Source organism: Doryrhamphus excisus, chromosome 11 (assembly GCF_030265055.1).
Source record: "Doryrhamphus excisus isolate RoL2022-K1 chromosome 11, RoL_Dexc_1.0, whole genome shotgun sequence".
Lineage (NCBI taxonomy): Eukaryota > Metazoa > Chordata > Actinopteri > Syngnathiformes > Syngnathidae > Doryrhamphus > Doryrhamphus excisus.
In genome coordinates this window covers 15670970-15698956 of record NC_080476.1, presented here as the reverse complement: position 1 = coordinate 15698956, position 27987 = coordinate 15670970, and the positions used below count along the sequence as shown (strand labels likewise).

At 39.5% G+C, this 27987-nt stretch overlaps 1 protein-coding gene across 1 annotated transcript; it reads left to right on the top strand.

Annotated features, from left to right (window-relative positions):
• The first annotated feature begins 318 nt into the window (after positions 1-318).
• Positions 319-26022, top strand: wscd1b (WSC domain containing 1b). Its single transcript, XM_058087720.1, has 9 exons — positions 319-527; positions 3924-4567; positions 15665-15779; positions 18455-18639; positions 20441-20562; positions 20957-21143; positions 22844-23008; positions 23095-23295; positions 23367-26022. Exons 2-9 carry the CDS (start codon positions 4177-4179, stop codon positions 23717-23719), a joined length of 1719 nt encoding a protein of 572 aa, XP_057943703.1. The 5' UTR covers positions 319-527; positions 3924-4176; the 3' UTR covers positions 23720-26022.
• Positions 26023-27987: the final 1965 nt, after the last annotated feature.

The window sequence follows — 27987 nt, the reverse complement described above, 5'->3', positions numbered from 1 at the left end:
TCTTCGCCGTTGCTTCATGTAAACACAATATATTGTTCACTTTCCAATAAAATAACAGAGAAGCTGTGCTATTTCTTTGTTGTGTTTTGTGTTAGTTTTTTATACCTCATGGTGGAGCCACTTGGTGTGTCAGTGTCATGTACTGCACCTTGCACGCTGCTAAAGGACTGCTGGACGCTACTCAGCCTTTTGGACAGTGGAGGGGCGATGACGCGTACGCATCACCAATGCAAATTGGTCTGACTCCCCCAACACACACACACACACCGTGCAAAGCGTCTCAAAGCGATTGAAAGAAAACAAGCGTGTGTGCGTGTGAGACAGAGAGAGAGAGAGAGAGAGAGAGAGAGAGAAAAGAGAGAGAGACAGAGAGAGAGAGAGAGAGGGAGGCTGAGAGCTTATATAAACGCTGCTTTGGGAAGCTAGGGAGCTGCAGGAGGAACATTTTTTACAGGAATATCAACCACGACGACATATAAACTGACGACGTCATCGCTCACATCCTGCGTGCATGTCGGCCATCGAAGGTAAAAAAAAAAGATGTTGTGTTTTGTGAATTGTGAGGAGGGATGGAAAGACTGCAGACCTGTGATTCTTTACATGGGTCTGCTCCAATGAACCAGAAACACCATCTTATAATGCTGCCAGCTTGCTCTAATCCGATCAAACCTGGACTTCAACCAACTTGTTCGGCAAACTGTTGCTTCCGTGGGAAGGGAAGGGAAGGGAACACCCCTACTTTTTGAGGGTGCGAGATAAACAGGATGATTTAGATTTTTTTGTTTATTTGTTTTAATGGAAACTTGTTTGAAACGGGTTTCAAGTCACAAATTGATTTTTACCTGAAGCTATAAGAATCCTTTTAAAGTCAAACAATGAGCGATATACCACTTTTCTGTGTAGTATGTACTTTCAAGTACGGAAGCAAAGAATATGAGCATATACCATCAGGCTTTTTCATAGCAATTTTAAGGCTAAAACACAGATAGCGATACGTTCCTAGCTTGTTTTACGTCAATTAATTGAAGCAACATAGTAAGAAGAGTTGAATCGTAATATTTAAACACACAATTAAAGTATTAGAATTGCTAAAAAATGAATTTAAATGGCAGAAAATATGATTTTGTATTAGAGCTAGCTTACCGGACGCACCTCCATTTTGGGGGAATATTGTGCAGCTTAGTTTCTAGGTATTAATAAGAAAACTATAGTAAGAAGAATTTCATTGTAATATTTGACACCGTATTAAAGTACTACAATTGTTAAAAGGTGTCAAATTAGGTTTAATGGCAAAAAAATACGTATTTGGAAATGAGCTAGCTTACCCGACTCACCTCCACTTTGGGGAAATAGTCACATGACAACCACAACTACATTGTTGTTGTCTATGATTTCAGAACAGAATCTTGTAATATTTGACACCATATTAAAGTACTAGAATTGTTAAAAGGTGTCAAATTAGGTTTAATGGCAAAAAAATAAGCATTTGGAAATGAGCTAGCTTACTTGACTCACCTCCATTTTGGGGAAATAGTCACGTGACAACCACAACCACATTGTTGTTGTCTATGAATTCAGAACAGAATATATTATAAATATTTGACACCCTATTAAAGCACTAGGATTGTCAAAATGCTTTTAAAAAAACTTTCACAGCTAAAAATCATTCATGCAGAGAACTAAAAAATGCAAATACTCATGAATATATAAAAAACTACAGTGTGTACAATCATTCCTCATTCTTCGGTTCCAGACTATTCAAGTCGAATTTTCGCAAGTTAGTAGTCAATTTGACTAAACTGACTATTTTCATAGAGGGAATATAGACTGATTTTGACTTTTTTAAACCATTATTAGAGCCCTGTAGACATGAAATAACACCCTATAATCACTTTTACGTGAACACTTACGCACATGCTATGGGATCTCTACAGGGACAATATATAATAGCTAAAAATGTACCACTTCCACACAGAACGAGAGGAGACCTTTTTCTTACTCTGCCCAGTCGGCCATTGCCATGGCTGACTCCATGAATTGTTAGAAAAATGTAATAAATGTCATAAAAACAGCAGCAGCATCGTTGGGGCTTGTTTATGGGCGGCATCACAACGATATTGAGTTGGCGTTGTGAACAATTCACTTGAATAGTTTGGAAAATAAACATGTCCTATTGTTTACTGTCTGCTCTGTCGTGGGTGTGTGATGTAAGGACACGTTTGGTTAGACAGTTGATGTGCGCTACTTTGATTTGGTGGGTCAAAATGTGTGGTGAAATTGCAGGAATTGGACAAAGGTGAGCATAATTTGTGGGGATTGGTTCAATTTGCAAGAATGGCCAAACCCTGGGAGGTCTGATTTTTAGCGCGTTTAGCGGCCTGATCTGCTAAGATCCCAAATAACGAGCGCTAAATTGTGTGGGCAAACTAAAAACCTGTTACCGTGTGATCTACTGTGATTGTTTGCACAATTCTTAACAAGTGCAGACCGTCCTACTTAAATGAGGATTTTGTGTCTGCTACCGGCGGGTACCATGGAGAGAATGGGAGAGCAGAGATGCTGGAAGCAAAAAAATGAGTTTTGAAGCCACGGAACTTGAGATCTTGGTGGAGGATGCAAATAAAATAATATAATAAATGCAGTTTTGCAAGGATCTTTTTTTTCCACAGGAGATATGCCATAACTCCCTTTTTGTGACCGACTCCATTCCAGCAGCTCTAAAATGGTATTGATTTCCGATTTCAGGTTTGATAAATCGCATTGCAGGTGTTAAATGATTACATTTGCATCTCCTCCTCGCAGTATTTTGCGCATTCTGATCATGTGTATATGTTCAGCCTAATGAAGAAGGCAAACACGCAAAACTGTGCACACTGATAGTACAGTAAACCTCGGATATATCGGATTCAATTGTTCCCAATGGTTTTGTCCGATATAAGCGAAATCCGTTATATGCGTATACCGGAAAATGTCCGTTTTACGCATATATCGGATTTATATCCGGTATATGCGTAAATCGGATTTTATCCGTTATAAAAAGGCACTTCCTTGACTATGTTTCCAATGTACCTGGACGCGCAGGCAACGCTGCAAACGCTGCAAATGACGTCGTATAGCGGCCTGTCACGATTCGGCGAATCGGAGCGCCACGATGTGGCCATCCGATATATGCGAGGGAAATTTAATGGAAATGCATTGGAACGGGACTGGAGATTTTGTCCGAAATAGGCGAAATCCGTTATAAAAAATCCGATATATGCAATGAATTTTTATTGGAAATGCATTACAGAAAAATTGGTTCTTTTTTATCCGTCTGTTGTGAGCGAATTTCCGATATATCCGAGTCCGATATATCCGAGGTTTACTGTAGATGCACACAAACCTTTAGTAGATCAGGCCCTTCATGTTACTATGACTTCTTATGTTCTTAAAATTTAATTTCCGGAACTTTTTTTTTTAATACATTGCTAAATTTCTTCCCGGATTGAAGCAAATGGAGCAGCTCATCACACTACTGTAATAATAATCCCCACTTCATAAGCACTTAATGTGTTTTCAAGGACCGTATTCACAAGTCTCTGATTGCATGGATACTGGTACATATAGATAATCACTCTGCTGCCAGAGTATGAAACATCTGCACAGAAAGATAATCCAGATTAAAAATAGTATATAAAATAATGTAATGTGTCAGGGTGGATTATGAATTAGAAACAAACAGCAGAAGTGAAATAAACAACACAGCTGACAGCAAGGGAGATGTTGCAAGATGCTGCAAGACAGAACGCATATGTCAACTTGGACTGTGTGTCTAATCCTCCAGGCATATGCGGTACTTTTTTACAGTAATAATAGTAAAATATTGCTATTTCGTATTTAGCTGTTCATATTATGTGTGTATATGTGTGTGTGTTTCCCCCAAGGATCATCCTGGAGTTGGTGACCACAGACTTGGATATTAAATCCCTCTCTGCTGTGACGCATCCATTGTTCCACCGGCACCGTTGGACTCTGTGCCAGCGAAGGAGCGAAACTAAATGTCTGCGACATTGCCAAAAGCTACACTTCCTGCCAAGTTAATGAAGTTGTAAGTAGGTTATACCAGAGCTGTCATTTTCACACCTAATCCATGAAATGGCCCCTCCTCTTGGATGAGAGACTGTAACCCCAGCCGGTATGGCGTTGCTGCTCTCCAGGCTGCACTGCCCCTTGAAGCGAGCTCAGATGCTCCTGCTGTGCCTGGGCATCGCCTACCTTATGGCGGGCAGCATCCTGCTCATGCAGCGCTCCAACATCAGAGTAGCGCAGCCGAGCTTCCCTGTGCTGCCGCCTTTACTCGCGCTCGCTGCGCCTCCGACTACACTGTGGACTGCAAGTTTGGGTGTGAGGGCGCGCTCCAGATGGGCAGTGGTGCAGTCTGCATCTGGTGGGAAGGCCAAGGTGGGACAACAATGGCCGACGTCCCGGAGTCTGGGAGTCCAACACCTGCATCGGCATTGGTTTCATAGTATATTACCAGACAGTCCAGAAGATGGAAGTCCTGTCCGCAAAAAAAGCAACCAGCAAGGTATCTATCTACAGTATGTATCTATCCATGAATCAGTTTATTTGACCCTTGACCTCGCTTTCTATAATTAATTACCTGCCTATACAACGTGGATTCATTGGGCTATTGACCAGGGAAAAGTCAGGACAATTCCGACGTCCCTTTCACTGGACACAGAATTCCTGGCTGCACTGCTGCAGATATGCGATATGATATGAAAAAGTGAACCATAAAATCACCTTAATTTAGACAAAAACACATTTTTTACTTTTCCAAGAGTATTGTGAAACTTAAAGAGGATGAAACTCCTTCTTTAAGGAGACTTCGAAAATCAGAGCACCTTGGTGGAGGATCTACTAGGTCCTCCAAGTAATTGAACCCTGCGTCTTCCACCGCTAATGATCTGCATTGATGATCACAAGAGGTAGTATTTGCGGCATGTGTTGACAGTTAAGTTCCACACGGCACAGTTTTAGGGCAAAAAGGTATTGATTGGTGTATGCCGATCATGTGATTTTTTCCATGGAAATTGTACGATACTGATCAGCCTACCTACCCAACAACCAATATTCCCAATGACTTCCAAACGTGGGTACAGGCGTCTGTACCCAAAACCCACAATGGTCACTGAAATAACTAAGAACTGAAAAATAAATAGTTATTTGCATAATGCATAATGACAAGCTAAAAAAGCTTTTGGTAGGCAAATCTGGGGCTTTTTGTCAACTCACATCAGCTCTGTGTTTGCCGAGCAAAAAAAAAATGAAGCATACAGAAAAAAAGAACAGCAAACCGACTGTGAAACACGGAAGAGACTTGTTTGTGTTCTAAGGCTGACACACGGGATCTTTAATCTGTGCGGGGTTCAATGAAATCTCAAGACTATCAAAGCATCATGGGGACAAACGTGTTGCCCAGTGGCATATCTTGGTCTCAGTCGCAGGTCATGGATTCGTCAATTTGACAATGAGCCAAAACACACTTAGGAATAGCTAAGGGCCAAAGATTGGACTATTATGAAGTGGCCTTTAATGATGGTAATGGTAATGGTTTTATTTCATTTGAACATGCATCAGATTACAATTGAATGCATCACATAATCAGTTCACAGTTCCACATGTCCAAAAGGAGTAGGAAGAAGCAAAGCTTATTAAATCCTACCCCTCCATCTGGTACTTTTACAATCAGTAACTGTTACATTTGTTCACTTCCTGCTTTCCATAATACAGTTTAAGTTTTTTGTTTTTTTTTTTTTGACCATACAATGACATAATGGGTACCATAGTAACTGTCAATATAGTGATATTATAGTATAGTGTTAATATTATTATTTTTTTAATGTTTTTAAATTAAAAAAAAATATGTTTTTGTTAAAAAAATTTATTACATTTTTTAATTTATTATTTATTTATTTTTTGTCACGTATGATATGACCATACAATGACATAATGGGTACCATAGTAACTGTCAATATAGTGATATTTTAGTAAAGTATAGTGTTATTATTATTTTTTTTAATGTTATAAAATAAAAAAATATGTTTTTGTTAAAAAAGAATTATTAAATTTTTTTATTTATTATTTATTTATTTTTTGTCACATATGATATGACCATACAATGACATAATGGGTACCATAGTAACTGTCAATATAGTGATATTTTAGTAAAGTATAGTGTTATTATTATTATTTTTTATGTTTTTAAATTTAAATTTTTTTAAATAAAAAAAAATATTATTTTTATTTATTTATTTATTTTTTGTCACGTATGATATGACCATCCAATGACATAATGGGTACCATAGTAAGTGTCAATATAGTGATATATATATATATAGAGAGAGCACATCATGACTGGTTCAAGACTCTTCATCCTTGTATTTAGCAAACATCAACTGCTTGTATTGTTTCTTGAATTGGCTCATCGTTGTGCATTGTTTGAGGTCCTTACTCAATCCATCCCATAGTTTGATTCCACATACTGAAATGCTATGGCTTTTTAACGTAGTCCTAGCATATAAGTGTTTCAAATGTACTTCTTCCCTGAGATCATATTTCTCCTCTCTTGTAGAGAAGTATTGGATGACGTTTTTAGGTAATTGGTTGTTTTTAGCCTTATGCATTATTTTAGCTGTTTGGAAATTAACTATATCAGCAAGTTTAAGTATTTGTGATTTTAGAAATAAGGAGTTAGTATGTTCTCTAACTTGGAACTTAGTATGATCCTTGTAGAAAGAAACATCAAGTGTGGAAAAAGTGTCCGTCAGACTTGAAAAAGCTACAGCCGTTTGTTAATAAGGAGTGGGCCAAAATAGCATTAGATTCATGAAACAACAGCCTTCCATAGAAAAACGGAGTGAGACCTTTGATTAGTAATACAGTTGCTTTATATATGTGGGGGGAGGCGGGGCCGTGAGCATACGCATACACACACAGTGCTGCGAGGGAGCCTCATGAGGAGCAATGCAAGGTAATATACTTGAAATTAATGGTAATGGTAATGGTTTTATTTCATTTCAACATGCATCAGATTACAATTGAGTGCATCACATAAATTAGTTCACAGTTCCACATGTCCAAAAGGAGGATTTGTTCACTTCCTGCTTTCCATAATAGGGTTTAAGGTTTTTTGTTTTTTTTTTTTTTTAAATAATGTACCGAAGTACGAGGTGATATAACCATTGTTAATGAGGAGGTGGCCAAAATAGCATTAGATTCATGAAACAACAGCCTTCCATAGAAAAACGGAGTGAGACCTCTGATTAGTAATACAGTTGCTTTATATATGTGGGGGGAGGCGGGGCTGTGAGCATACGCATGCACACACAGGGAGCCTAACGAGGAGCAATGTAATATAAGGTAATATAAGGTAAGGTAATATAAGGTAATGTACTTGAAATTAGGAGGGAAAAAGATTATTTCAAAGCCAAATTCCCGTTATTCCCGTTTGGGATTAATAATGAATGTTAAAATCTTGAGTTGGGTGTCTTGTAACACCCCTAGTGTGCACCTTTGTTGACAAGTTAACTATGACACTGGTCTAAAATAGAATATAAATAGAGTTAGGCTTAGAAGAAATGAGATTAAGTCTTATTGGTAAGGCAGGCTGAGGCAGTGTTTTCTACTCATGAATAATAAATAAAGTGTTTAGTTTTTTTGTTCTTGTTTAGATGTTTCGACGTATGTGTGTGTGTGTGTGTGTGTGTGTGTGTGTGTGTGTGAAGACAGCCTGGAGCAGAGGTAAAACAAGGGCTTCACATAGCACCTTCCCAACATTCTTCATTTTGTTCACTGCTGAGCAGGTGATCATGTCCTGAGAACATTCACACCATTTTTATTCACGAATATTCGCATTCAGTGGCTCTTCGTCATGAGTAGGAATATGCATTAGTAATTATGACAGACAGTTCAAGTTCCTGTTTAGAAGCTTTTTCCATGACGTGAGTTCTTCATAGTATCCTTGAAGATGTACTCTGGTTTAAAGTGCCTGTCTGTGTTTTTTGCTCTACAGATGATGAATTCAATGTATTTGCTCTCCTGGCTCAGACTTTAAATGCATCCTACACGATCCCTAAATCCTTTTTTAGGGAGTAGACAATTGCCCGGTCACTGAGGAGTAATACAGATGAAAAATGTTGTCGGGAGGAAAGAGATCAGTTTAGTAACTGCCATCTGGCAAAGGTGCTTATATAAAACACATATAAGCCAGAACTTTAATTACCAAGATCTACTGTGTGTGGGAATATTGGTTATACTTTGTATGGTTGCCAACCGTCTCTTGAAAGACTGAATCGTCCGTATCTAGAAAGAAAAGTATGTGTTCAGTAGTATCGGAACACACATAGTCCCGTATTACCACAACAATCAAAAATAGTCTGTAAAACACCTCAGGGTTCTACATTAAAAACAAAAATGACCTGCCCATGGGGAATCCTTAAGGTGAGAACTACTTGCCCGAACTTGCCCCATGTAAAATTATATGCATTGTATTTGGAGGAATGTCTGAAAAATTGTGGAGATGTATGTTAACATGACATGCCATACTACCTTACACAAGCAGTGATATTTATAAGTTGTGCACCACAATGAAACATTATTGAATAGACACATTTGTGTACTAGTAAAGTGTTTTTAATCCAGAAAAAAATGCTCAATGGTCAAACAATAATTTGTGAAGCAAAAGGTGAGAAAAATACACAGAAATGGAAGCGCTAGATTGTGCAAAATCAGCACTTTGGTATTGGATCTAATCGGTGGTGTTTTATTGTGAAAAATTCAAATTGTCACAGCAATGTGATTCACTCACCTGTGCCATCATTTGATTTGCTGCCGCTAATAAAATACTTGTTTAGGAGGCACTGTTTCATCACTTTTTGCTGTTTTCCTTCACAAGTTGTTGGACCATGTAGACCAGGGGTCTCAAACTCAATTTACCTGGGGGCCACTGGAGCTAGGGTCTGGGCAAGGCTGGGCCGCATCAGGTCCCCCCCCCCCAAAAAAAACGCATTTATTAAAAACAGAAAAATGAATAAACTTTGCTTTGGTTCCGATTTTCTACAAGAAAAGCTCTGATAAAACATTCCACTGTTCTCAAATATCTTACTTTTTATTTTTCTACACAAAATAAGATCAAGAATAAAGAAAATCAATCAATCAGTAATAAATAAATATAATAATAATAAAACAGCAAATAATTAAAAATTAAGAAACCTCATATAGTTGGTGGGTTGACAATTTTTTTTTCAGATTAAAATGAACAAAGCATTATTAGAGCCCTGTAGACATGACAAAACACGACTATAGTCACATTTATACTCTTTTTATTTACAACATATTGCGCAACTGCAGGGTCTTGAGACACATGCTAACTCTCAAACTAGAGAGCTAGCGACCTAAACGGTAGCCTCCAAGTTATTTCCTTTAAACTTAAAAAGCCAAAAACTTACCACTTCCACACGGATAGGGAGAATAACTATTAACAGTTATTTAACCTTTAACATGAACATTAATCAAACGTAATAATTTATTCTGGGTACATGATACCATACAGCATCCATATCAAACATTAAACTTTCATATCAAGGCAGGGGCCTCAAACTAGTGTCCTGCGGGCCACAATTGGCCCGCCGGCCGCGTGTTTGAGACCCCTGATGTAGACCATGTTGGCAGGGACGCCATGATAGATGTTTTCGTAGTCAAACGATCACGAACAAGAACAGGTGTGGGTAAAACGCGGACTGTGGACTACGGACGGCGGTCTAAATAAACGATTCTGATTGGTCCATTTCAAGATTTGCAAGGATTGGTTTGCAAATTACCACCGGAATTACGCAGTCCGTGTTTTACCAACACCCAACAAGAACCGCTTTTAAAAAAAAAAACTCTTGGCAGTATGGCATGCCAAAGTACACTTGCCCGACGGGAATATCACTGATTGGATTTACTTGCCCCAATTTTGTTTTAACTTGCCCCGGGCCATCAGTACATCATTATTGTCGAGCCCTGGATATTTTAAAATACAACATTCATTGGTTTATACACAGTTAAAACATGAGTAAAAGCGGGGCGGGGCACAGCAGTCAGGTATAAAAAGTTAGACATTAAAAACAGATTTAAAGAGGTGGGTTTTTAGTTATTTTTAGGGTTTTTAGGATGGGGCAAAGAGTTCCAGAGGGTGGCGGTAGCGATGGAGAGCATGTCCAAACAAAAAACGACAATGACCCAACAACTAAAAGAGCGCGCACCTGAACTAAATAGACATCACAGAAAATTGGAAACAGGTGCGGGAGATACTTGAAAGCAACTGAAAACCGAACAGAGCAACACAGGAAGTGAATACAAAATAAGGGCATGAACCATGAACAGAGGAAAAAGAGGAAAACTAAGAGGGGGTGAAGCTAATCGTGACATACAGTATTTTTTTATGTATGCGCACATCAAATACATGTCATTACCTTATGGAAAACATGTACTAAAACCTGCTGTATAAAGATTGTAAAGATTGCTCTACCCATAGCAATAAAACACACTAAAAAAAAATAGGCATATAATTCTGTCTGCTGGAGGGAACTAAATATCTTACAGGGATCAGTCGCAAATTCCTGTATGTGGTAACTACACATCATCAGTAAAAGTCACAAAGGGATACGTGAAGGTCGTGGTTGCAAGAATGCGGTACAATTTTTGCACCGCAGATGCAAATCCTGCATTTTTATTTTTTTTTTTGCATGGTTTTGCAATAGTTGTGTTTAATTTATTGGCACACACAAATAAGATATAGGGGCTACATGCTGGATAATTGGAGTTTCCGAGTTTTCTGACCCTGGTTCTAGGTCAGCACAGCATGTAATGAGACCGCGTCTGCTGTGGTTTGATAACTGTCTCCGCATCACTGATAAGCTTGGCTGTTTCCGACTCATTTTCGGTCATGTGTAAAACATCTAATTCTGCCTTTTGTGATGATTCTGAGATCATCTAAACCAGGGGTTTCAAACTCAATTTAATTGGGGGCCACTGGAGCTCGGGTCTGGGTGAGACTGGGCCGCATCAGGTTTTCCAAAAAAAAACAAAAAAACGCATTTATTAAAAACAAAAAAAATTAAAAAAAACTTTCCACTGTTCTCAAATATCTTACTTTTTATTTTTCTACACAAAATAAGACGAAAAATAAATAAACAAATCAAGAATAAAGAAAATCAATCAATCAGTAATAAATAAATAAATATAATAATAATAAAAACTTAAGAAACCACATATAGTTGGTGGGTTGACAAATTATTTTTTTTCAGATTAAAATGAACAAAGCATTATTAGAGCCCTGTAGACATGACAAAACACGACTATAGTCACATTTATACTCTTTTTATTTACAACATATTGCGCAACTGCAGGGTCTTGAGACACATGCTAACTCGCAAACTAGAGAGCTAGCAACCTAAACGGTAGCCTTCAAGTTATTTCCTTTAAACTTAAATAGCCAAAAACTTACCACTTCCACACGGATAGGGAGGATAACTATTAACAGTTATTTAACCTTTAACATGAACATTAATCAAACGTAATATTTTTTTCTGGGTACATGATACCATACAGCATCCATATCAAACTTGCACGGGCCGCACTAACATTAAACTTTCATATCAAGGCGGGGGGCCTCACACTAGTGTCGTGTTTGAGACCCTTGATCTAAACCATTATCATTATTAAAGAGTCGTTCATTAGCGGAGATTTGATTTGTTTATTCGTATCTCCATGATCTCCTGTTTGAGCAGGTCCAAAAAAATGCACACATTTCACATTATACTGTTTATTGGCGTCGCCACACGCCCTTATAGGTGGTTAATGTTGTTAGTATTCTTCATCCGATGCTGCCAGGAAGAGCCCCGTCCTACTCTGCCATCTGTCCTGAGTGTTGAAGAAGGCAGCGCAGTGTCAGGCTTGACCACACTCATTTCTATGCTCCCTGATAGTTTGGGCCGCTTCCCTCCATTAGGCCCAGCTGCAAATGCCTTGGGCTTCGTCTTCGTTTTGATTAAAGCAATGACCTACCCCCCCGCCCCCCGGCTATGTTAGATAGGTAGTGCTCACACCAAGGTTCGCACATCATTTTTATGGAAGCTCTATTTTACCAGAGCATCCAGCAAGCATCGTCACCCCCACAGACCTGATATATGTCCATGAAACACACAAATTAGTCCTACCAATATAACACCGTGAACTATTTACAATTTTTGCGTGTATGCATTAACATTTCCTTACGAAAATAAAAAAAAACATATCCTTACGATGCGTAACCTTCTGCACGCTACACTCCTCCACCCTTTCTTATATAGATGCCAACTTTTCAGTAGAAAAGTAGCTACTGGTGGTCCTAGATGTTGCTACATGATGTCAGTATCTACTTTGCATATCATTTGCATGTGGTGTTGTCAAATACTGCAGGAAAAGAACATAACCCCCTTATGAGAGACAAAAAAGGGAGTAAAAATTTTTTTTTATTACCTTTAGAATTATTCATTATTGGTTGGTTCATTTATAACTGGACATGATTTCATCACAGTAAAAGAACTTTTAATATTTTATCTGAGCCAAAACAGTGAGAACACTTTAAATTTTGAGTCCTCAAATACCAAAAAAAAAAAAAAACGACCCCAGAAAAAGTCACTAGTCGCTTTTGAGATTGTCGCCAGATCTAGCGACAAAATTGCTAACTGTGTACGTATTTTCTGGACTATAATTTGCTCCGGAGTATAAGTCGCACAAGGCCAAAAATGCATCATAAGGTAGGAAAAAACATACACAAGTCGCACTTTTGTTATTTTGCTGATTACAAAATAATCAGTTGCAGGGGTTGATGGAGCCTATCCCAGCTCGGTCTTCGGGCGAGAGGCGGGGTACACCCTGGACTGGTGGCCAGCCAATCACAGGGCACATATAGACAAACAACCATTCACACTCACATTCATACCTATGGACAATTTGGAGTCGCTAATTAACCTAGCATGTTTTTGGAATGTGGGAGGAAACCGGAGTACCTGGAGAAAACCCACGCATGCACGGGGAAAACATGCAAACTCCACACAGAGATGGCCGAGGGTGGAATTGAGCCCCTGTTTCCTTGCTGTGAGGTCTGCGCGCTAACCACTCGTCCACCGTGCCGCCCTTCACATGTATATGGAGCTTTAATCTTGTCCTGTAATGCATTACCGCACACTGTGGGGTCATTTTGATTGCCGTACAAGCAAATAGATTGTCTGTATTACAGGAATAAGAATGAAGTACGGGATAATAAATGAAGCAAAGCTGGATATTATGTTTCACCACACACGCCGGTGTGTATAATTACTGCGAGAACACTGTACCTGTTGATGCGAAGGCCGTGCTGGCGCTGTTTGAGGGAATGATTAGTGCCAGAGTGATGACAAAGGCAGCCTGGTGCATAGCCAAGTCAAATTTAAGATGTGTAAATCAACACTTACTCCTTGAGTGGGGCATCCAACATTCAAACGAGAGCTAAATCAACGTGTGCGGATTCAGTTCCATACAGTGTATGTGAACGTTTGCGTTGTCGGTGACCTTTGATTGACTGGGTATTTGCATCCCTGAAACAACATATTTTATCTGAGCCACAACAGTGAGAACACTTTAAATATTGAGTCACCAAATACCAAAAAAAAACGACCCCAGAAAAAGTCACTAGTCGCTTTTGAGAATGTTGCCAGATCTAGCGACAAAATCGCTAACTGTGTAGACTACCGTATTTTCTGTAACATAAACACTTTTTTATTTATAAGTCGCTCTGGAGTATAAGTCGCAGGAACAGCCAACCTATGAAAAAAAGTGTGACAAAAATATGACAATTATGACAATATGACAATTTTTTATTACAAAAATACATAATTAGGTAGAAAAAAAATACATAAGTCGCACTGGAATATAAGTCAAATTTTTTCCGGGTAATTTATTTTCCAAACTACTTGACCAAAACAGACATTACGTCCTCTTGGAAGGCAAGTTCTAACATGAATAAAAGAATAGAGAACAGGCTGAATAGGTCGCTCTGGAGTATAAGTCGCAGGAACAGCCAACCTAGGAAAAAAAGTGTGATTTATAGTCCAGAAAATACGGTATTTATAACTAAGCAATCCCACTTTGCAGAAATTCACTTATCACTGTCGGGTGTGGCACTAATGAACCACGCTAAACGAGGGGTACAAGTCACTGTGGAGTATAGTAAGTTGCAGGAACAGCCTATGAAAAACCTATGAAAAAAAGTGCGACTTATAGTTTGGAAAATACGGTACCGTGTTCCGGCATGGTCGTGTGGTGGATGCAGAGATGAGGACCCAAATGCAGGTTAAAAAAAATTTATTGGAGATGCAATGCAGCAGCACAACGCACTAATAATAATAATAATACATTTTATTTGTATAGCGCTTTTCAAAATACTCAAAGACACTACAGAAAAACAGAGTAAAAACAAGTAAACTGTGTAAAAGATATGTTAAAATACAACATTCATTTGTTTATACACAGTTGCAGGAACAGCCAACCTAGGAAAAAAATTTGCCATTTATAGTCCAGAAAATACGATATTTATAACTAAGCAATCCCACTTTGCAAAAAATTCACTTATCACTGTCGGGTGTGGAACTAATGAACCACGCTAAACAAGGGATTACCGTACTTCTAATCTCAACTCATTATGGTGGATAAAGACACCTGTCATGTAAAGTCTCTTCCATTCAAATATCTCCATCACTGTGGGAAAGACCAAAGAGCTGTGATGGGACAGGATTATATATAGACCTGAACAAGGCTGGAATGGAATAGGCAAGATGTCACCTGCCGGGGTTAAGGATGATTGTGAGAATGGTGGATGGTCGGTGATGTCAAAGGAGTTGGGAGCACTAGTAATATATACAATGATCCCCACTGTCGGCGGTGATTGGTGCTTCGAAAAAGAACGAGGAAAATGAGCGTAGGAGCCGGAGCTATAAATATAACATCAGCTACTGTAACTAAGCAATCCCACTTCGCAGAAATTCACTTATCACTGTCGGGTGTGGAACTAATGAACCACGCTAAACAAGGGATTACCGTACTCCTAATCTCAACTCATTATGTGGATAAAGACACCTGTGTTTTATAAAGTCTCTTCCATTCAAATATCTCCATCACGGTGGGAAAGACCAAAGAGCTGTGATGGCACAGGATTATATATAGACCCGAACAAGACTGGAATGGAATAGGCAAGATGTCACCTACCGGGGTTAAGGATGATTGTGATCGGTGATGTCAAAGGAGTTGGGAGCACTAGTAATATATACAATGATCCCCACTGTCGGTGATTGGGGCTTCGAAAAAGAACAAGGAAAATGAGCGTAGGAGCCGGAGCTATAAATATAACGGTGGGAAAGACCAAAGAGCTGTGATGGGACAGGATTATATATAGACCTGAAAAAGACTGAAATGGAATAGAATGATTATGAGAATGGTGGATGGTCGGTGATGACTGGGTATTTGCATCCCAAAAAAAAGCAAAAAAATATGTTTTCTGTAGTATTAACTATGAATTGTTTAGTTTTGGTAATAATAATATTTTCTGATACGCACACAGGGACCTACATTGGTTGCTTCCTGCACAACGCCAGCAAGCGAGCCCTCGGAGGAATTATGCTTTATGACCTACGGAAAATGACCAGCTCTCTGTGTCAAGACACCTGCTCAGAAAGGTAATGCTTTCTCAGTGAGCCACCATTCGGAGTATGGCGGCGGGGGGTGGTGGTGGGGGGGGGGGGGCGACGACAGAAGCCCCGCTGTCTGACTAAACGCTTTGGCTCTCAGTTTTCTTCATGAAAGCCTCCTGTGTGTTGAGCCAGCGGAGAGCCAGGTGGCTTGGTGACAGTAAAAGATGAAGCGGGTTTGGGAGGGTGGAGAAGTGGCGAGTGCATTTAAGGGTTCGGATATCTCCAAAGTAAGAGGTGTATGTGTGTGTGTTTGAAATCCTGAAGGAATGACATCAACGTTTGGTGGATGGAGCAGCCTTCACATGCTTTTTTTTTTTTTTTTGTGTCGACACTTGAGACACGTTTTCTCAGCGTTTTGACAGCATTTCTGCACGAAGCGGTCGGACTCCGTCAAAGCAAAATCAAGAAAGGAATTAGTCCTTTTAATACCTTTTAATACTCGAGATGGAAGCAGATTTAGCGCTTCTATTGCATTCAGTACAACCACACCGCTCCCGCGCTCACCCCCCGGATCCACATGGATGGGAAATCCTGCTCGTTACCCGAGCAGGCCAATTACTGCAACTGGTGAAAAGTAAAAAGTCAAAGCAATTTACGAGGAAGCGTCTAAAGGAAAGGTCAGTTTTGATGAGATCTCTGTTTTCACCCAAGAACCGAGGATAAAGATGAGGGGGGGGGGGGCAGCCAGTTTCACATCACAATGATTTGTTGTATATATAGAGTTAAAAAAAAACCTCAAACACCCCATTACAAAGATATGAACAGTCCATCATTTTTATGGTAGCTCTATGCCAAGCATCGTCACCCCCACAGACCTGATATATGTCCATGAAACACACAAATTAGTCGTACCAATATAACACCGTGAACTAATTAAAATTTTTGCGTGTATTCATTAACATTTCCTTACGATGCGTAACCTTCTGCACGCTACACTCCTCCACCCTTTCTTATATAGATGCCAACTTTTCAGTAGAAAAGTAGCTACTGGTGGTCCTAGATGTTGCTACATGATGTCCGGTATCTACTTTGCATATCATTTGCATGTGGTGTTGTAAAATACTGCAGGAAAAGAACATAACCCCCAAGTCGAAACAAAAAAGGGAGTAAAAAAAAACGTAATTACTTTTAGAATTATTCATTATTGGTTAGTTCATTTATAACTGGACATAATTCCAACACAGTAAAAGAACTTTTAATATTTTATCTGAGTCAAAACAGTGAGAACACTTTAAATTTTGAGTCCCCAAATACAAAAAAAAAACAACCCCGGAAAAAGTCACTAGTCACTTTTGAGAATGTCGCCAGATCTAGCGACAAAATTGCTAACTGTGTAGATTACCGTATTTTTTGGACTATAATTCGCTCCGGAGTATAAGTCGCACAAGGCCAAAAATGCATCATTAGGTATAAAAAAACATACATAAGTCACACTGGAGTATAAGTCGCATTTTTTGCGGGTAATTTATTTTACAAACTACTTGACCAAAACAGACATTACGCCCTCTAGGAAGGTTCTAACAATAAAAGAATAGAGAACAGGCTGAATAGGTGTAAGATATGCTAACACAATGGTTATTCAGCTACACAAAAAATAAACATGAACAGAAAAGGTGTCCAGTGTTCACTTTTTTCATTTATAAGTCGCTCTGGAGTATAAGTCGCAGGAACAGCCAACCTAGGAAAAAAAGTACGACTTATAGTCCAGAAAATACGGTATTTGGACGGTAACGATTCTTTTTTCAGTTGATTACTGTATTTTCTGGACTATAAGTCGCTCCGGATTAGAAGTCGCACAAGGCCAAAAATGCATAATTAGGTAGAAAAAACATACATAAGTCGCACTGGAGTATAAGTTGCATTTTTTGCAGGTAATTTATTTTCCGAACTACTTGACCAAAACAGACATTACTCCTCTTGGAAGGCAAGTTCTAACATGAACATTAACACTTTTTTCAGTTATAAGTCGCTCTGGAGTATAAGTCGCAGGAACAGCCAACCTAGGAAAAAAAAGTGCGACTTATAATCCGGATAATACGCTATTTATAACTAAGCAATCCCACTTCACAGAAATTCACTTATCACTCTCGGGTATGGTACTAATGAACCACGCTAAACGAGGGATTACAGTACTCAAACTAATCTCAACTCATTATGTGGATAAAGACACCTATGTCATATAAAGTCTCTTCCATTCAAATATCTCCATCACGGTGGGAAAGACCAAAGAGCTGTGATGGGACAAAATTATATATAGACCTGAACAAGACTGGAATGGAATAGGCAAGATGTCACCTGCCGGAGTTAAGGATGATTGTGAGAATGGTGGATGGTCGGTGATGTCAAAGGAGTTGGGAGCACTAGTAATATATACAATGATAATAAATATAAATAAACGTAAATTTTCTCGACTGTCGGTGATTGGTGCTTCGAAAAAGAACAACGAAAATGAGCATAGGCGCAGGAGCTATAAATATAACATTAGCTACTGTAGATTTGAGCAAAGGAGGTTTGACTTAAACGATACATTGAAATGTTAACTAATTTCCTCTGGGATGTTAGGACAGCTTAGCCCGAGGCCGATAGCTGGAGGTTATTGATCGCCCTTGCTTCAGGCGATAACTGGCAAAAATTGTGTGTGTGTGTGTGTGTGTTGTTAGTGGGTACCAGTTTGCAGGTCTGGAGTATGGAGCTGAATGCCACTGTGGGAACAGGATCAATAGCCCGCAGGCCCCCGAGGAGGATTGTAGTCTGGCGTGTCGAGGGGAGAGGGGATCACCCTGTGGAGGTGTGGGACGTCTCTCCATTTATAAGGTCCAGGAGCAGTTGCCGGGTCACCGGAAATGTGAGTATAACCTTCCCTTAAGTGAAGATTAAATTTGACTTTCTTGAGCAAAGAACATCAAGGTAATCCCCCAAAGAACCCAAAACACCCATACTGTACTCGGAGTGTCTGGACTTCTTCTTCGGTTTTTGAAATGATTTCTGACTCTCCGCGCTCTCCGGTGTCTTCCTCAAAGCATGTCGATATCAAATTGCTGACAAAGCAACTTAACAAGAGCGAGCGCAGCCTCTTCAGCCTCATGTGTCCTCAGGCCATGTTCAAATCCTTGAAAACATCTTCCATCCCTTTTTATCCTACCCCCCCCATGCCCAGCGAGGATGCATGCGGTACTTGCCTGCAGTGGAGTGTTATGCTCGGCTTTGCAAATAATTCACATGGATTCCCACCTGGCTGTACTCGATTCAACATCCCAGCAGGGTCTTGAACGCATCCATGCCCTGTCGATAACATGGTAGCTCAAATGCTTTCTGTTTGTGCTTGTGAAAAAAGTCACATGGTAGCACACAATATTGCGGCTAAAAACAGGCAGGTATAATTAGCGCACATAATGGGACACAACTATTCTGCCGAAAAAGCCCGCTATTAAACACCTCCAACAAGGTTTTAGGATTTTATATGCAGTACATAACGTAATAAACAAATATAAAAAATAAAAAAATAATATGTAATAAAGTATAAAAAAATAATATAATATAATAATGTAATATTTTTTTTATTTATATATTACTGGAATTACTTTATAGGTGTGTCCCATTCTTTCCTGCATCTTTTTATATCTTTAGAACGCACATAAAAGAGAAAGACATGTGTGTTTATGTCTCACTAAAGACTATCTCTGCATGATGGGCAAAATTGCCCCCCCCCCCAAAAAAAAGTTAATATTTGATGAGATGAGATGCGTTTTAATCCATGGGGATTAAGAACAGTCCCAATATTGTCGCTAATTTCATGCTAACCATGAAAGACCTTGAATAGTAACTGTGTTAGTTAGCAAATAACTACACATTCAACTGCTGATGACATCATAAACAGGCGACGGAGCTGATTAGAAAGCTTTATTTTAGTTTTACGTTAAGTACAGTGTATGATGTCAAATACGCCAACTGGAAAATGCAAATTTGAATGTTATCCAAAAGATTTTAGGATTTTATATGCAGTACATGATAACATGTAATAAAATAATAATAATAATAATAATAATAATAATAATAATATGGAATAAAATGTAATAATGTATAAAAAAATAATATATAATATAATGTAATACAATTTTTTTATTTTTATATTACTGGAATTATTTACTGGAATTACTTTATAGGTGTTTCCCATTCTGTGCTGCATCTTTTTAGCTGTTTTTATATCTTTAGAACGCACATAAGAGAGAAAGCGTGTGTTTATGTCTCACTAAGGACTATGCATGATGGGCAAATCCCCCCCCACCAAAAAAAAAAGTTCATTTTTTTTTAAGACGAGACGCGTTTGCATCCACAGGCATTAAAAACAGTCCCAATATTGTCGTTAATTTCATGCTAACCATGAAAGACTAGTAACTGTGTTAGTTAGCAAATAACTACACATTCAACTGCTGATGACATCATAAACGGGCGACGGAGCTGATTAGCCAGTTTTTTTTAGTTTTACATTAAGAACAGTGCATGATGTCAAATAAGCCAACTGGAAAATGCTAACCGAGGCCAAAAAAAAAACCACACTAACCAAGGTTCCACTGTAATTTCATTCAAGTATTAGCGTTTATTCCTGAAACTGATTGGTCATATTTGCGTATTTCTTTTGTTGACAGTCAGAAATGTCCACCAGCGAGGTTGCTTCAGGCTGATGAAGGACACCATCGACACCTTCCCCGTCCATTCGCTCCAACCCAACCTGACCACACAGTCCTGCATTGAGACGTGCACAGACAAGGTTTGAATTCATTCCCTAAAATCACACCGAAATATACCAGTGCAAACCTTTTGTTGTGAATTGTCAGCCATTTATCGTGTCAAAAGGACAAAATGTCAGACTTTTTCCTCGCTCTAATGAGAAGAAACGTGGATTTGTGCAATGACATCCCCGAATGCTGCTTTGTCTTCTCCCAAAAAGGAAATGTCTGATATAAATATTACCCGTGCGTGTGTGATTAATTATCACAGTGCGGCGTGTCTGTGTAATTATGCTCAACTTTCCCCAGTAAGTTTTCCATGCCCCGGTTATTTCACACTGTGCGTTATTATGGATGTGCAGGAACGCCACGATGGATCCATGCTGTGAATAAATATGATGAGTCATAAAAGGCATGCGTGCATCTCATTTCTAGGAGCTCCCACTGGCTGTGATGAAGAAACCCCACTGCTTCTGTGCATGGACGTCCTCTCTGTTCAGTCTCCACCAGCAGTCGAAACAACAATGTATGGAAAACGCTGGTGGGAACTACACCAGGAACTCCACACCTACAGCGACACCTGAGCAGGAGTACTATCAGGTGTACCACACACCCGTCCTTGGTGAGATATTACACACACGGAGTATCCACCCGCCATAACAGTCAGTGGCATTTGCCATTGTTTATTGTGAGAAAGGTGAGAGACCAGGCCAAAATGTCGAGGGAGGAGCTGGTTCATGATGTCAAGGGAGTTGGCAGCACACCTGAAATACAATACGAAGTCGCATTTCACGTTAGGATCTGGGGTTGTCACGCTGTAAATTTGTGAAATCACAGGCAATTCATACCGTCTGTGAAATGTTTGCAGCATTTCTTGAAATGCTGCTTTTTAAACTATAAAAGAGCAGCTTTTCTTTGACTGATGGAGCAAAGTGCACACACTGTATCACGGTGCTCCAAAGAAAGTCCATCTATCTATTTATCTATCTGTGAAATGTTTGCAGCATTTCTTGAAATGCTGCTTTTTAAACTATTAAAGAGCAGCTTTTCTCTGACCGATGTAGCAAAGGGCACACACCGTATTGCGGATCTATCTATCTGTCTGTGAAATGTTTGCAGCATTTCTTGAAATGCTGCTTTTTAAACTATTAAAGAGCAGCTTTTCTTTGACTGATGTAGCAAAGGGCACACACTGCATCACAGTGCTCTAAAGAAAGTCTATCTATTTATCTATGAAATGTAGGATCTGGGGTTGTCACGCTGTAAATTTGTGAAATCACAGGCAATTCATACCGTCTGTGAAATGTTTGCAGCATTTCTTGAAATGCTGCTTTTTGAACTATTAAAGAACAGCGTCCTATTGGTCGGATGTGCCTTGAGGCCACCTGAGTTTCCCCTGATGCAGGGTTCAATTCCCCTGTCAATCTTGTGTTCCAACCTTGCCTCACTCTCAAACCAGACCCTGAGGTACTCCTCCAGTACTCCTCCACATAGGGCAGGACCAGGTTGTTTAATGGAATTAATTGTACTGCATATTGTGAGTTTTTTGTGGTTGTACTGTCATCTTGTGGTGATACTACAAAATGTCTTCCAGATTCCAGGTGTAAGGAAAGAATGTTTCTCCCTATTTATCTATCTGTCTGTGAAATGTTTGCAGCATTGTACTGCATATTGTGAGTTTTTTGTGGTTGTACTGTCATCTTGTGGTGATACTACAAAATGTCTTTCCAGATTCCAGGTGTAAGGAAAGAATGTTTCTCCCTATTTATCTATCTGTCTGTGAAATGTTTGCAGCATTCTTGAAATGCTGCTTTTTAAACTATTACAGAGCAGCTTTTCTTTGACTGATGTAGCAAAGGGCACACACTGTATCACGGTGCTCCAAAGAAAGTCTATCTATCTATTTATCTATCTGTCTGTGAAATGTTTGCAGCATTTCTTGAAATGCTGCTTTTTAAACTATTAAAGAGCAGCTTTTCTTTGACCACTGTAGCAAAGGGCACACACTGTATCACGGTGCTCCAAATAAAGTCTATCTATCTATTTATCTATCTGTCTGTGAAATGTTTGCAGCATTTCTTGAAATGCTGCTTTTTTTAACTATTAAAGAGCAGCCTTTCTCTGACCGATGTAGCAAAGGCCACACACTGTATCACGGTGCTCCAAAGAAAGTCTATTTATCTATCTGTCTGTGAAATGTTTGCAGCATTTCTTTGACCGATGTAGCAAAGGGCACACACTGTATAATTGTACTGCATATTGTGAGTTTTTTTGTGGTTGTACTGTCATCTTGTGGTGATACTACAAAATGTTTTTTTCCAGATTCCAGGTGTAAGGAAAGAATGTTTCTCCCTCAGAAGTCCAGCTCTCTGGTGGCTCTCTCCAGTTTTCCCGGAGCAGGCAACACTTGGGTCCGACACTTGATCGAACTCATGACAGGCTACTACACCGGAAGCTTCTACTTCGACGGCACCTTATACAGCCGAGGTGCGGTGCGGGAAAATACGTGCGGTGTCGCCTCGCAGGTGATGATTATTATGATGATGATTATTATTATTATTCACCGCCGCCAGGTTTCAAAGGAGAGAAAGACTTCTGGAGGAACGGACGCAGTATTTGCGTGAAGACGCATGAAAGCGGGAAGAGAGAAATCGAAATGTACGACTCTGCCATTCTGCTGATCCGGAACCCTTATCGATCGCTTATGGCGGAATTTAACCGCAAATGCGCCGGACATCTTGGTCACGCGACGGACGCTCAATGGAAGAGCAAAGGTAGTACTGTAGTTCTGTACTGTAATACACAAAGTACTTCTGACAACAACTACCCCCTCTTGTAAACACAGAATGGCCAGAATTCGTCTCCAGCTACGCCCCCTGGTGGGCGTCCCACGCGTTGAGCTGGCTGAAGTTCGGACGCCGCCTCCTGGTGGTCCATTACGAGGAGCTGCAAAGAGCGCTCCTCCCTCAGCTCCGCCTCATCACGGCGTTCCTGAACGTCACCCCCAGCGAGGAGCGGCTGATTTGCGCCCAGAACAATCAAGATGGCTACTTCAAGCGTCCGGGGACCCGGCAGCCACCCTTTGACCCTTTCACCCCTCGCATGAGGCAAACCATCGACTCCTTCATTCGTACCGTCGACCAGGCTCTGCAGAGCAGGAACTTTAGCGGACTTCCTGGGGAATACCTTCCCAGATGATGCCGTGGAACGTTCCGTTCCGTGCTACGGTGAACGTGAACAACTTGTGACATAACGTTTTGGGGCGAGCAAAATTCCCAAAAGGATGAATCTGTCAATCAAAATGCAGAAAAGGGGGGCGGGTTCTCTGCATGTTTTTAGTATTTCTTTTAATGTACATCCACATTAAAAACAACAACATGCCATGCCGATAAAAGCCTCGATGAAATGCTGCAATCGTCGTAGTCAACTTTAACATCGAGATCGCTACACTGACGAAACGTCACAATGGTTTGTTCCACGTTTGTGATTTCATTTTTTTTTTTTTTTTGATAAAGTTTTAATCAAACTGAGCAAAAAGAGTGACGGTGTTTGAGTTTTGGGGCTGATTTTTAGAATGTTTGACTATGGAAAGCATGTAAACATAACCAGGGTGTCAGCTGGGATAGGCTCCAGCATACATCCCAATGACCCTATTGAGGATAATGGTAATGGTTTAATTTCATTTGAACATGCATCAGATTACAATTGAATGCATCCCATAATCAGTTCACAGTTCCACATGTCCAAAAGGAGTAGGAAGAAGCAAAGCTTATTAAATCCTACCCCTCCATCTGGTACTTTTACAATCAGTAACTGTTACATTTGTTCACTTCCTGCTTTCCTAATATAGTTTAAGTTATTTTTTATTTTTAAAATTGTATTTTTATTTATTACTTTTTTTTATTTTGTAATGTTTTATTTTTTTAATTCGTTTTTAAAAATTGTTATTTTTAGAAAAATTTTAAGCTAAGCATAGGTAACGCTAGGAAGTAGGAAGAAGCAAACTTTTACAATCAGTAACTGTTACTTTTGTTCACTTCCTGCTTTCCATTTTTTTTAATTTGATTAATTTTATTTATTATTTATTATTTTGTTCTTTTTTTATTATTTTTCTTTACTTATTTATATTTTAATTAGTGTTTAAAATGGATGGATGGCCGATTAAAACATACTGTACTTTACGGTTAGCATTGTCCTCATACGACCATTTGTTCACTTCCTGCTTTCCATAATACAGGTTTTTAATTGTTTTATGTAAATTTATTTTATTTATTTATTTATGTGTATTATTATTTTTTTATTTTTTTTAAATTAATTTATTAATTTAGTTTTTTAAGTAGTGTTTAAAATGAATGGATGGCCGATTAAAACATACTGTACTTTACGGTTAGCATTGTCCTCATACGACCAGATACAGAACAAAATTTGTAGTGGGCTTGTGCTGGTAAACAAATATAGTTCATTAGCTCGTCTAAGTCTCGAGTGACCTGGAATAAACAGTCGTATACATTCAAAGAATTCCCGTCCGGGAAGAACCGCATCCACACTGACGGGCTTATTTTAATTCTCTCAAACAAGGTGTCTTATTCACACACGGGTTGATAATTTCACACTAAGCCTCTTTGGAATAGCATTAACCGGAGGCCTCGGAATCGAGTATCTTATAAAAACTGAAAGGAAGTGACAAGAGAGAAGTTGAGAAGACGGGAACGCCGCATGATGATGGAGTCAAGTGAGCTTCTTCTTGCTTCTTCTCATGTCAGCAGTCCTGGTGGGAACGTGTACGTATTATTAGTCCCTTTTGGTGGGACTCATTCACGGAGAGAAACAGCGTCACTCTGTGGTGAAATCTGGTATGACAAGTCAGTGCCTTTTTATAATGCTCATATAAGTAGGACACTTTTTCTGATGATTTAAGCTTTTAAGTGTCCGGCGATTACATAAACAGGTCAGGCCCCTTGAAATGCTCACCCTGAGCAGGAACTACACTTGTTCTGTCATCCGTGGCTTTTTGTTGGCTTATGCTTTCTGTCCACTGTGGTGATGTTTACAACTGCTGCTGTATGCATACACACACTAGCAAACCTAGCAAAAGACTAGCCAGATTTGGGACTAAACATGTTCTATCTCTTGGGTTCCCAAAGAACATTATGAAGAAATGGAAGACCTCAAGTTCGGTCGGGAAAAATGACGCCACTGCACTCAGTTGTCTTGACAAGAAGCACCGCCTTATTCACTAATATTATAACCTGCTGTAAACCCCAGTGGACAAAAAAAAAACAAAAAAACATGGCAATCTATAATGCATAGGTGTCCAATTCAGGGCCTGGGGGCCAAATATGGCCCGTACTGCAATTTTATCCCGCCTGCGAAACTGTTGGGAAAGTAAAAATTCAATTGGCTCGCCTCATGGACCGGACTAAAAAGAGTGGTTACATGATCCAACCCCCCCCAATACTGCAAATTGTAAATAGTTTATGGTGTATTTGTAAATAAATTATTTTGATGCAAAAAAAAAAACGTTTTTGTGTTTTGGTGTATGTTGGTATAATTGTTTTTTTTCACAATTTTTTTTTTTTTTTTAGTTGGGAACTGATATTTTCCTGAAACTTACCCATGTTCTACTGCTGAGGAGTATAATCATTCCCTTGGTAGGTTCCAAGCCATAGAACATAATATTCTGTGTGCCCTGAACGATCAGTCAAAAATCATCAAAAAATGGCGGGTACTCAAGGAGTGGAGTCAAAAGACAAAAAAGTTTTTCATGTTTTTAATACTTCCAATATGTATAAATATATGTTGAATATTTCAGGATGTCCAGTCCAGTAGGGTCCACAACCTAAAGGCGGCTTTGAGTTTGACACCCCCCCCCCCCCCCGACTCTTCCTGCTGTTGCTGCACTGCTTTGCTCTTGATTCGGTTTCTGGTGTGACGGGATCCACGCCGTCTGGAGGACAGACAAGAAAAGGTTCAGGATTATGAAACGGGTAAGGTGCCAAAACCAAACTCAAACACTGGATTATAATCTAGCCATCTTTACACCTGCTAGCTTCATGTTGACATTCTTTTTCCGATGTCAGATCAACATTTGCAATAAAAAGTTACTAAACGGATGGAACTTTTACTACTATGATGTGCTCACGGGCTGTCAAACACGGGCACTTGTTGAAAAAACTTTGAGACTCTGTGTTCTAAAGATATAAAAACGCCGCTCATTAATGCACATAATGGGACACACCTATTCTGCCTACAAAGCCTGCTATTAAAACACCTCCAAAGCCTCCAATAGGGTTTTTTTTTTTATCCATGCTGGTTAGCGCGCAGACCTCACAGCTAGGAGACCAGGGTTCAATTCCACCCTCGGCCATCTCTGTGTGGAGTTTGCATGTTCTCCCCGTGCATGCGTGGGTTTTCTCCTGGTACTCCGGTTTCCTCCCACATTCAAAAAAAAAAAACATGCTAGGTTAATTAGCGACTCCAAATTGTCCATAGGTATGAATGTGAGTGTGAATGGTTGTTTGTCTATATGTGCCCTGTGATTGTCTGGCCACCAGTCCAGGGTGTACCCCGTCTCCTCTCGCCTGAAGACAGCTGGGATAGGCTCCTTGTGAGGAAAAGTGGTAGAAAATGAATGAATTCCCCTTCAAAAAGGCAATGTTTACAACGCTGTATTTAGTAGTTGTAGTTCCCTTCATTCACCACAAGATAGCGCCAGAGCCACACTACTGGAACAGATGACAGCGCAGTTCAAAGGATGTAATCCAGCTAATCCATCACAGTGATGTGAACTAAACGTTCATTCAACCTTCTTGGGATTACAAATGGATTGTTTTTACATCAAAAAGACGACAAACACGTAAAGATATCGAACATCATTGCAGGCATCAGTGATGCTGTGAAGGACTTGGACGTATGTTACAGTACATTGATGAAAACAACCATAATATGCTGCTCTAGAGGTGCTACATGGTGGATGCTATTGTGTAATATTATTATATTACTTGTATTGTAATATTATTTACAATAATTTATATTTTGCTACAGTATTGTTAAGTTAAAGCATAGAAAACCCACCTAAGACTTTCGAAATTTGCATCATTAGAGCCCTCTCAATATGACCTAACACCCCTACAGTCACTTTTACACTCCTATTTTGGCAGTTAAAGCATAGAAAACCCGCCTAAGACTTTCAAAATCTGCTGTTTTAGCATTATTAGAGCCTTCTCAATATGAACTAACACCCCTACAGTCACTTTTACACTCCTATTTTGGCAGTTAAAGCATAGAAAACCCACCTAACATCCCTACAGTCACTTTTACACTGCTATTTTGGCAGTTAAAGCATAGAAAACCTGCCTAAGACTTTCGAAATTTGCATCATTAGAGCCCTCTCAATATGACCTAACACCCCTACAGTCACTTTTACACTACTATTTTGGCAGTTAAAGCATAGAAAACCTGCCTAA

Excerpts from the sequence above, each read along its gene's own strand:
- wscd1b (XM_058087720.1), top strand. The coding sequence starts at position 4,177 with ATGGCGTTGCTGCTCTCCAGGCTGCACTGCCCCTTGAAGCGAGCTCAG. Across the intron at positions 4,568-15,664 it reads CAAAAAAAGCAACCAGCAAG|GGACCTACATTGGTTGCTTC; the intron begins GTATCTATCTAC and ends ATACGCACACAG. Across the intron at positions 18,640-20,440 it reads GTTGCCGGGTCACCGGAAAT|TCAGAAATGTCCACCAGCGA; the intron begins GTGAGTATAACC and ends TTTTGTTGACAG.